The sequence below is a fragment of the Sturnus vulgaris genome, chromosome 21 (assembly GCF_052056855.1).
Source record: "Sturnus vulgaris isolate bStuVul1 chromosome 21, bStuVul1.hap1, whole genome shotgun sequence".
Taxonomy (NCBI): domain Eukaryota; kingdom Metazoa; phylum Chordata; class Aves; order Passeriformes; family Sturnidae; genus Sturnus; species Sturnus vulgaris.
Genome location: NC_142263.1, coordinates 10354834 through 10364793, shown reverse-complemented (window position 1 = coordinate 10364793; position 9960 = coordinate 10354834). Strand labels below are relative to the sequence as shown.

Genomic DNA, 9960 nt, shown 5'->3' with positions numbered 1-9960 from the left:
GGCCCAACCGCGCACCCCGAGCCTCGCCCCCACCCCGGCCGCGACCACGCCCTACAAACCACGCCCACAAAAATGACCACGCCCATAGACCACACCCACCCGGGCCCCGGGCCCTTGGCCCCGCCCCCCGGCCGCGCAGGCGCGGTGCAGGCGCCGCGGTCCCGCCCGGGAGCCGCAGCGGCAGCGGCAGGGCCGGGGGGGCCCGACCGGGGCTTCGCCCGCGCGGTTCCGCCACCGCCTCCGCCTCAGGCCCGGCCCGGCGCGGCGCCGGCCAGCGCGCCTGCATGAGGTTGATGCTGCTGTGCTGCACCTGGAGGGACGAGCCTATGGGAGAGGACGAAGGTGCGTTACCACCCGAGCCCCCCCGCCTGACTCAGCGCTTCCGCCGCCGCTCGGGCCGCGGGACCCCCCAGCCCGGCTCGTGCGGACCCTCCCGCCGGCCTGCAGCCCCCAGCCTCATCGTCCCCACTGTCCGCGGGCTCTTGCATCCTCCTCGGCATCCCCATCCTGCACTCTTGCATCCCCGGCATGCCCCCTGCACTCCCAAATGTCCCCGTGTGCCCGCAGTTCATTCTTCATCTCCCCCCTGCACCCCCTCACCCAGCCCGCATCCCCCACTGCATCCCTCGCTGGTCTGCGCCCCCCCTGCACCCCGACATCCCATGCCTCCCCGTCCAGCCTGAACCTTCCCCTGCATCACCCTGCACCCCTGCATCCCCCTCTGAAACGCCCTTCCCTCACCTTACATCCCCCGTGCCCCCCACACGTCCCCTGCACTCCCCAGCCACCCTGCATTCCTCTTGCACCTGCAAATCACCTCCTGCACCTCTCACTCATCCAGCCCACATCACCCTCTGCATCCTCCACTGCACCCTTAAACGTCCCCTTGCACCCCTTACCCAGCCCATGTCACCCCCTGCATCCCACCCTAAATTGCTCCCCTGGCATGCATCCCTTTGCACCCCCATCCAACCTGCATCCTCCTCACATCCCCAGATCTTCCCTGTACCCCCAGTTCAGCCTCCGTCCCCCCATCCTGCCTTGTATTTCCACCCAGGCTGCATTCGCCCCTGCATCTCCTAATCTCCCCCATCCTCCCTGTCAAGAACTCTCCCTGTGCACCCAGCCTGCATCCCTTCCTGCACCTCCACATCCCCCCTGCATCCCAACACTTCTCTATCTCCTCCTGCACCCCCCATCCCATCCAGTCTGCATCCCTCCTGCACCCCCCAATCCCCCTGCGTCTCTCCTGCACCCCCAGATCCCTGCTGTGTCTTCCTTCCCCTCTGCACTCGCTGGGCCCCTCATTCCTCCCAACACACCCCAAGAACTTGCACTCCTAGAACCTCTGCAGCCACCCTGCACACCTTGTGTGTCCCCCATTCATCCCCCTCCCTGCACCCCTCTGTGTCCCCCCATTCACTGTGCATTCCCCAGCACCCTCTGCACCCCTCTGTATCCTCCTGCATCCTCCAGCACCCATACAGCATCGCTCTCTGTGTCCCCCATTCATCACCCAAAACCATCCTGCATCCCTGTGTGTCCTCCTGCATCCTCCAGCACCCATCCAGCATCCCTCTGTGTCCCTCCATTGCAGTGTGCATGCCTCCACACTCTGCACCTTTCTGTGTGTCCCCCATTCATCCCTCACCTTGCACCCCCTGTGCCACACAGGACTCCCCAGCACTTATCCTGCTGTCCCCCCCATGCACCCAGCACCCATCCCACACCCCGCCGTCCTCCCCGGATCCCTTGGCGCACCCATCCTGCCTCTTTTCACCCTCCCTACACCCTCTGCCCCTATCCTGCACCCACCCTCTGCCCCCATCCTGCACTCACTAGGTGCCCCCATCCCACCCCTGCCCTGTTGCCAGCCCTGGGGCCATGGGTGCCACGACCTTCACCCGTTGTGGGATCAATGGATGTGGAATGGAATTCACCACCCCGGGCAGAAGGATTTAATCCCGGGTGCCGCTGTGGGTGGCCGGGACCGGCTGGTGTGGTGACAGCCCTGTCACCTCGTGTTCTGCTGCCCGCAGGGACCGACCTGCCGGTGTGTGCGAGCTGTGGGCAGGGCATCTACGATGGGCAGTACCTGCAGGCACTGAAGGCGGACTGGCATGCCGACTGCTTCAGGTGGGACACACTGAGGGACAGCGGGGACGCTGGGCTGGATGGCTCTGGGGACACTGGGATGGCATCGGGGACATCGGGATGGATGGTGTCATGGACACCAGAATGGATGGCCGTAGGGACAGTGGGATGCTCTGCAGGGACAGGGACAGTACTGCCTCCCGCTCTGGCAGGGACATGCGTGAGGCCATTGCCATGTCACTCACTGGAGCGTGGCTGTGGCTCCTGGCACCCAGGGAGTTCCCCGGCTGAGGCCAGGCCTAGCAGAGGACTCTGCTGCCTGTCCCTCGCTGTCCCCTCCTGCCGGGTGACAGGGTGCGCGTGGCTGATGTCACCCGTTCCCCTCCCTCCCTGTTTCCTCTTTCACTCGAGCCCTCCCGGCAGCTCCAGCCGTTGGAGCTCCGAGAAGCAGAAGGAGAAAGGGCCCGGGTCGGGGGGCGCGGGGGTGCCCGGGACCTGACAGGGTGCCCTGTGGGCCCGGGGGTGCCCAGGGTTGTCCCCGGGGTGGTGTCCCTGTCCGGTGGATGAGGATGCTCGCGGCAGTGCTGAGGAAGAACCGCATCCTGAGCGCTGGAGCCAAGTGAGTGGGAGTGGGATTGAAGTGGGAGGGGGTCAGGACGGGCTGTGCCTCGGGGGGCTCAGCCTGTGTCCTCCATGCTCGGCTTCCCCTCTCTGGGCCGCCAGCCAGAGCGAGGCCACTGTGGGGCCGCAGCTGGATCCGGTCCCCCCGATGGGTAAGCGGCTTCCGGCAGCGCTAGACTCGCTGAAAGCCTTCCTCCTCCTGCTCTTCCTCCTCCTCTTCTCCCTCTCCCCTTCTCCCCCTCCCCTTCCCCTTGTCCTCCGTTTCCCCCTCCTTTTCTCTCTTCTTCTCCCCCTGCTGCTCTTCCTCCTCCCCCTCCTCCTCCTCCTCCTCCCCCTCCCCGCCCCCAGACCAGTGAGGTTTCGTGCTGCGCCATGGGGCGGGGGAGTCCTCGCGCGGTGACGTCATGGGGTGGGGAAACTCCGCGCCGTGACGTCACCGCTGGTTGGTATTCCACCTGCGTGGCCGGGGACGGGGGGAGGACTGCGACAGTCCCCGGCATCCCCTGCAGAGTGTCCTGAGGCAACCCCACACCCTCCAGCATCCCCGCACTGCAAATCCCCTACAGGAAATCCCCTACTGCTCCCTCTCTACCCCCTCCGCAACCCCCGCACCCCTACAGCACCCTCCTACTGCAAATCCCCTACAGCTCCCCGTCCCCAAGAGGATCTCCCGCCTTGCAGCCCTCTGCACCCCTCCCACAAGCATCCCCTACACCCTCCAGCCACTCCCACACCCCCACACAAATCCTTTCTGGTACCCTCTGTCCCCTTCTGCACAGTCTGATGTGCACCCCTGACGCTGTATCCCAAAACTGACAGGCCTCTCTGCACTGCCGGGCACACCCTGCTGTTGTCACCCCCTGCACCCCCCCAGCAGCCCCCGAGAAGCTCCCCCTCCCCCTGTGCCCCTTGCAGATTGTCCCAAGGCTGGCATGTCCCTGGCCAGGCTGGCGTGTCCCTCTAGCTGTCAGTGCCAGGGTAGGGAGTTTGTGACCAAGGGGCCATGTCCCTCTGCCCCTGACCAGACTGGCACATCTGTCACCAGGGTGGGACATGTCTCTGTGTATCCATGACTAGGCTGGCATGTCCCTATGTGTGTCTGTGACATCCCTGACCAGGCTGGAACATCTCCCTGTGTGTCTGTGCCAGACTGGCATGACTGTCACCACAGTCATGTCCGTGGCAAGTCTGGCACATCCCTCTGCATATCCATGACCAGGCTGGCACGTCCCTCACTAGGCTGGCACATCCCTGTGTGTGTCTGTGACCAGGGTGGGACATCCCTCTGATTAAGGTGGCATGTTCCTCTGTGCACCCATGGTGATGCTGTCACATCTGTGAGCAGGGTGACAGACCCGTAACCAGGGTGGGATGTCCCTCCGTATGTCTGTGACCAGACTGGCATGTCACCCTAGTCATGGATAGAGGGACATGCCCTTCTGTGTATCTGTCACCAGGGTGGGATGTCCCTCTGTCCGTGACCAGGCTGCCACACTTGTGACCAGTCTGTCTCATCTCTCTGTAAGTCTGTGCCAGGCTGGCATGTCTGGCACCAGGGTGGCATGTCTGGCACCAGTCTGGTACATCCCTCTGTGTGTCTTTGTCCAGGCTGGCACATCCATGCAGGGCTGGCGCTTCCCTCCTCATGCCTCTCCCTACCCCATATCCCCTCCCCTGTCCACCCCAGTGTCCCCACATATCCCTGCAGCCCCAGCCTGCACCCCCAGAATCACCTGCTGTCACCCTGGGGATGGTGACACATCGATGCAGTGGCCCTGCAGCTATGCAGAAAGTGGGGGAAGCAGCTTGCTCAGAGAGCTGTGGAGTGGGAAAGCACTGGCTGTGCCCCAGGGTGGCAATGGGGACGAGGTGACAAGGGGGTCTCTGTCCCTGCCACAGGTGCTGTGAGTGCGGGGCCTCCCTGTCCCACCAGTACTACGAGAAGGATGGGCGCCTGTACTGCAAGAAGGATTACTGGGCACGCTTCGGGGAGCTGTGCCACGGCTGCTCTGAGCAGATCACCAAGGGACTGGTCATGGTGAGCACCACGGGGTCCTCAGGGTCCCTGGGGTGGTCATGGTGAGCACCGTGGGGTACTCAGTGTCCCTGGGGTGGTCATGGTGAGCACCACGGGGTCCTCAGCGGTGGGACATGCAGCCTTGTCCCATGGCTGAGTTTCTGGGGAGCAAGGGAGGTGGGGAAGGAGTGCAGACCCCCAGCACCACTGTGGTAGGGGTGTCCTCTACGTTTTAGGGCACGCTGGAGGGCCATGTTGGGGTTGGGGGATGCAGGGGAGAAGGATGAGGTGGGAGATGTTCCTGCAGCCACCCTCAGCTTGGTGGCACTTCTGTCCGCACCATCCCATGGTTCAGCCTGCCCTTTCCACGGCCCTGGTGCACCCGTGGGTGCTCCCAGCCCCCTCTGAGCCCCATCCTGGCCCTCGGTGCCCAGAAAGGGGGTCCCAGGGCTGATGGCATTGCCTGCAGGTGGCCGGGGAGCAGAAGTACCACCCCGAGTGCTTCAGCTGCCTCAACTGCCGCGCCTTCATCGGGGATGGGGACACCTATGCGCTGGTGGAGCGCTCCAAGCTCTACTGGTACGTCTGCTCGGGGGGGGCTGGGGGGACACGTCCCCTAGCACCACCACCCACCCTCCTGCTCTGCTCCCCACAGCGGCCACTGCTACTACCAGATGGTGGTGACCCCGGTGATCGAGCAGATCCTGCCGGACTCGCCGGCCTCCCGCATCCCTCACACCGTCACCCTCGTGTCCATCCCCGCCTGCTCCGACGGCAAGCGCGGCTTCTCCGTCTCCATCGACCAGGGCTGCGGCACCGAGCACCCCCGCACCGTGCGCGTCCGAGAGTGCGTCCTGTCCCCTCGCCACCGCCCCCTCCCCAGGGCTGGGGCATCTCATGCCCCTTCTGCCCCTGGGATCCATCCCAGGGACACCTTTTAGAGGAAGAAGGGTGGGGCTGGGTTGTTCCCATTGTCCATGGGTGGCCTGTTGGGACCGTGGTGGCGTGTCCCCAACTGCAGGGAGGTTTGTGGGGGTTGTGCTGATGTGTCCTTGGCCATGCTGGCATTGCCTCATAAGCCAGAGTGGGCTGTGGGTACCACACGTGTCCCTATGTGGTTGGGGTGGCTTTTGGAGACTCTGCTAGCATGTCCCAGGAGGGAGAGTGACAGTGGGGGTCTGACACACCCGTTAGGAGTGTCCCAGCACACCTCTCTGATGGTGACAGTGTTGGGGGTCTGACCCCACTGTCCCCATAGGGTGGACCCAGACTGCATCAGCCCTGACATGAAGAACTCCATCCACGTTGGTGACCGCATCCTGGAGATCAACGGGACCCCCATCGGCCATGTCCCCCTGGACGAGGTACGGTCCCCCTGTCACAGCCCAGCCAGCCCCGCTGCTGCCATGTCCCCAAACCCAGCCCATGGTCATTTCCCTCTGCAGATCGACCTGCTGATCCAGGAGACGAGCCGCTTGCTGCAGCTGACCATTGAGCATGACCCCCATGAGCCCCTGGGCCAGGAGCCAGGGCTGGCGGGCAGCCCCCTGCCTGCCCCGTGCAGCCCCCTGCGTTCGCCAGCCCCTGCGCCCTGCGGGGACCCCACTGCCATGCGCCAGCGCGCTGTCACGTAAGGCCATCCACCCTCTGCCCCCGTCCCTGTGTACCCCCTGCACACTGACCTCTGCCTGTCCATCCCGCAGGAGGAGCTGCAGCACGGACAAGTCCCCAGGCTCGGGCTCCGTGGGCTCTCCCGCGTCCCAGCGCAAGGACATCGGACGCTCCGAGTCCCTGCGCGTCGTGTCCCGTGCTCACCGCATCTTCCGCCCCTCTGACCTCATCCACGGAGAGGTGCTGGGCAAGGGCTGCTTCGGCCAGGCCATCAAGGTGGGACAGGGGGCACGAGCATGAGGGTCTCAGCTCCCCAGGATGGAGGGAGTGCTGAGTCCCTGCGCTCCCGGCCAGGTGACGCATCGGGAGACGGGTGAGGTGATGGTCATGAAGGAGCTTATCCGCTTCGATGAAGAGACACAGAGGACCTTCCTCAAAGAGGTGAGGGACCCCTGTCCTTAATCCCCCAAGCTGGGGGGACATGAGGGATGGGCCTGTCTGATCCTGGCCCCACCTGGGCACAGTCCCTGGATAGGGGTGACCAAGCCCTGTGGGTGCAGCCCTGCCCGCTGAGCCTACGAGCAGCGTCTCTGTGTGGGGGGTGTGGGAGCCTCGGGGTGTCACAGACATGGGGCTGGGGGGGGTCTCCTGCAGGTGAAGGTGATGCGCTGCCTGGAGCACCCCAACGTGCTCAAGTTCATCGGGGTGCTCTACAAGGAGAAGAGGCTCAACTTCATCACAGAGTACATCAAAGGAGGCACCTTAAGGAGCCTCATCAAGAGCATGGTGAGCACTGGGGGGCAGGTTGGTGCCCCACCATCTCACAGCCCCAGTGGGGCTGAGGGACCCTTCTTCCTTTTTCATTCCCTGGCATATTCCCCCTCCTGCCCCCCAGGACAGCCACTACCCCTGGAGCCAGCGGGTCAGCTTCGCCAAGGACATCGCTGCTGGCATGGTGAGTGCCACCATGGGATGGCTGGGTGGGATAGGTACTGGTGGGTGGGGGGACCATGGCGTGGGGGTGCCCCTGCTCTCAGCCCACCCTTCCCACAGGCCTACCTCCACTCCATGAACATCATCCACCGTGACCTCAACTCTCACAACTGCCTCGTGCGGGAGGTGAGTCCCACCTTGGTGCTGGCCTCCCCCAACCTGGCTGGGGCTCTCAGTCCCTGTGTGGCTCCCCCAGGCCTCACCCCTACCTGGGCCCCTCAGAACAAGAGCGTGGTGGTGGCTGACTTTGGGCTGGCACGGCTGATGGTGGACGAGAAGAACCAGCCTGAGCATCTCAAGAACCTGAAGAAACCAGACCGCAAGAAACGCTACACGGTGGTGGGGAACCCCTACTGGATGGCCCCTGAGATGATCAATGGTGAGGGGAATGGGGCCAGCCAGGGCTCTGTCCCCAGGCAGGGGACACTTGGTGGGACTGGGACAGGATGTGTGACATGGCCTGACCCTGTGTCTGCAGGGAGGAGCTATGATGAGAAGGTGGACATCTTCTCCTTTGGCATCGTCCTGTGCGAGGCAAGTGACCGTGGGGCTGGGGTCTGCCATGGGCGCTGGGGTCCTCATGGTGTTTGGGGTCACTTCCCCAAGGTTGAGGGGTCCCCCTTGGGGTTGGGTTGTTTAGAGTCTCTGCCTTAGGATTGGAGCCTCTTCCCTTAGGCTTGGGGTCTCCCTAGGGCTTGGAGTCCTCATTGTGTTTGGATTCCCCTCCAGGGTAAGGTTCTCCCTCTTGGGGTTGAGGTCTCCCTTTTGGGGTTGAGGTCCTTATTGTGCTTGAGTTCCCTCTCTAAGGCTTGGAGGCTTCCCTTGGAGTTGGGGCCTCTCCCCATTGGTTAAGGGTCTCCCTGTTGGGGTGTCTCCCTTGGGGTTGGGGTTTCTTTGTTGTGTTTGGGCTCCCTCTTGGGACTTGGACATCTCCCCCTTGGGGCTTCGGGGTCTCTGTTTCGGCTTGAGGTCCCCCCCTTGGTGCTGAGCCCCCCTGTCCCTGCCACTGTCCCCAGATCATCGGCCGGGTGAGCGCTGACCCCGATTACCTGCCCCGCACCACTGACTTTGGCCTCAACGTCCGAGGCTTCCTGGAGCGCTACTGCCCCCCCGCCTGCCCCCCGAGCTTCTTCCCCATAGCTGTGTGCTGCTGCGACCTGGACCCCGAGAAGCGGTGGGTGATGGAGACCCCCAGGAATCCCTGGGGCAGGGGACAGGGTGGGGACAGAGCCAGCGGAGCTGCCACGTGTCCCCCTCGTCGCTCAGGCCGTCCTTCGCCAAGCTGGAGCAGTGGCTGGAGACGCTGCGCATGCACCTGGAGATCCACCTGCCGCTGAGCTCGCAGCTGGAGCAGCTGGACCGAGCCTTCGGGGAGACGCACCGGCGGGAGGGGGGGCTGCCTGCGCCCCCGCGGTAGAGCCCCCGCCCGCACCCCTCTGCAGCCACGGGAGAAGGGGCTGCGCCCGCCGCCAGCCGCTCCTGGGGCTGCCGCACCCCGGGGCTGGACCCCCGGGCCCCTGGCCGCGCCCCCACCCTGCTGCCCACCCCGGGGAGCTGGCTCTCCCCGGGGCCGCATGGCCCTGGGCACCCCCCACGCCGTAGCTCTGACCACCAGGACCAGCCCGGCCGGCCGCACCGCGGGGACCGTGCCACGGCCCCGTGTCCCCCACCCTGGCTCACCTCCCCTTTGCACAGCGGGGCTGCCCCCGCCCGAGCCCCCGGGCTGCCCCGGACAGAGCCGCGGCCTCGCGGCGGTGCCTTGGCTTTCCGTGAACTTGCACTGCGACAGGAGGGACCCCGCGGCCCCCAGGGCACCCTCGTAGCAACGCCCCCGACCTCGGCCGGCCCCTGAGGCTGCTCCCGCCGGCACCCCGGGCTCGGGGGGCTGCCGGCACCCCCGGCCGAGTGAGGGGTCGTGGGGCACAGCCCCGTGGCGTGGGGACAGGCACGTAGCGGTCCCTGCTGCCCCCACGCCTGTGCTGCCCGTGCCGAGCCCTGCCCGCGCAGCCCCGGGGACGGCGCCGGCTGCTCCGGAGGGACGTGGGGCTGCAGCTCATCTCGGTCCCCCTGCCCCGGGGGGCCCAGGGGGTTGCGCCACGCGGTGCTTTTCATGCTCTTTATTCAGGTTCATTTTTCTGTAAGATATTTAAAGAGAAGAGTTTGTATTATTTTTTCATACAATGTAGCGTTTGCCATTTGTCACTGCCTCGGTTCTGCTTTCCCGAAGGGATCAAACTGTGAAGCCTCTCCGTGCACTTTTGCCCGGGAAGTCCAAGGCGACGTCCTCTGCGGAGGCGGGAAGGGAGCTCAAACTGTGATGTACCCCGAGCCGTGAGTCAATAAATCCTTCCCCGCTCGCTGCCCGGCCTGTTGGCAATCGCTCGCCTCCCTTGGGGGGGCTGGGAGCTCCTGGGGAAACTGAGGCAGGAGGGGACAGTCCCTCTGCCCAGGGTTGGGCTGTGGCACTGGCTGTGGTGGCATCCACCAGCTCGCTCACCCCCATAGGGGCAGTGGTGTTTCCCCCTTTGTGCTGTCCTCACCCCCTTGTGGCTGTGGGACTGGTGCTATCCCTGCCTATGTCACCAGGGCCCCCAAGCTCTGTGTCCCCTCACTAGCCTGGTGGC

The 9960-nt window shown here is 65.0% G+C and overlaps 1 protein-coding gene across 3 annotated transcripts; it reads left to right on the top strand.

The window, feature by feature from the left end:
- The first annotated feature begins 191 nt into the window (after nt 1-191).
- LIMK1 (LIM domain kinase 1) lies at nt 192-9696 on the top strand. Of its 3 annotated transcripts, XM_014881455.2 has the most exons (16): nt 192-342; nt 2040-2136; nt 4615-4753; nt 5202-5311; nt 5388-5579; nt 5991-6096; nt 6178-6362; nt 6436-6619; nt 6698-6784; nt 6998-7129; nt 7239-7298; nt 7397-7462; nt 7559-7715; nt 7815-7870; nt 8353-8510; nt 8603-9696. In XM_014881455.2, exons 1-16 carry the CDS (start codon nt 285-287, stop codon nt 8751-8753), a joined length of 1938 nt encoding a protein of 645 aa, XP_014736941.1. In that variant the 5' UTR covers nt 192-284; the 3' UTR covers nt 8754-9696. The 3 variants fall into 3 exon arrangements, with proteins under 3 accessions (XP_014736941.1, XP_088033089.1, XP_088033088.1); XM_088176963.1 differs by lacking the exons at nt 192-342; nt 2040-2136 and adding an exon at nt 2170-2713; XM_088176962.1 differs by lacking the exons at nt 192-342; nt 2040-2136 and adding an exon at nt 2773-2867.
- The last annotated feature ends 264 nt before the right edge of the window (nt 9697-9960 follow it).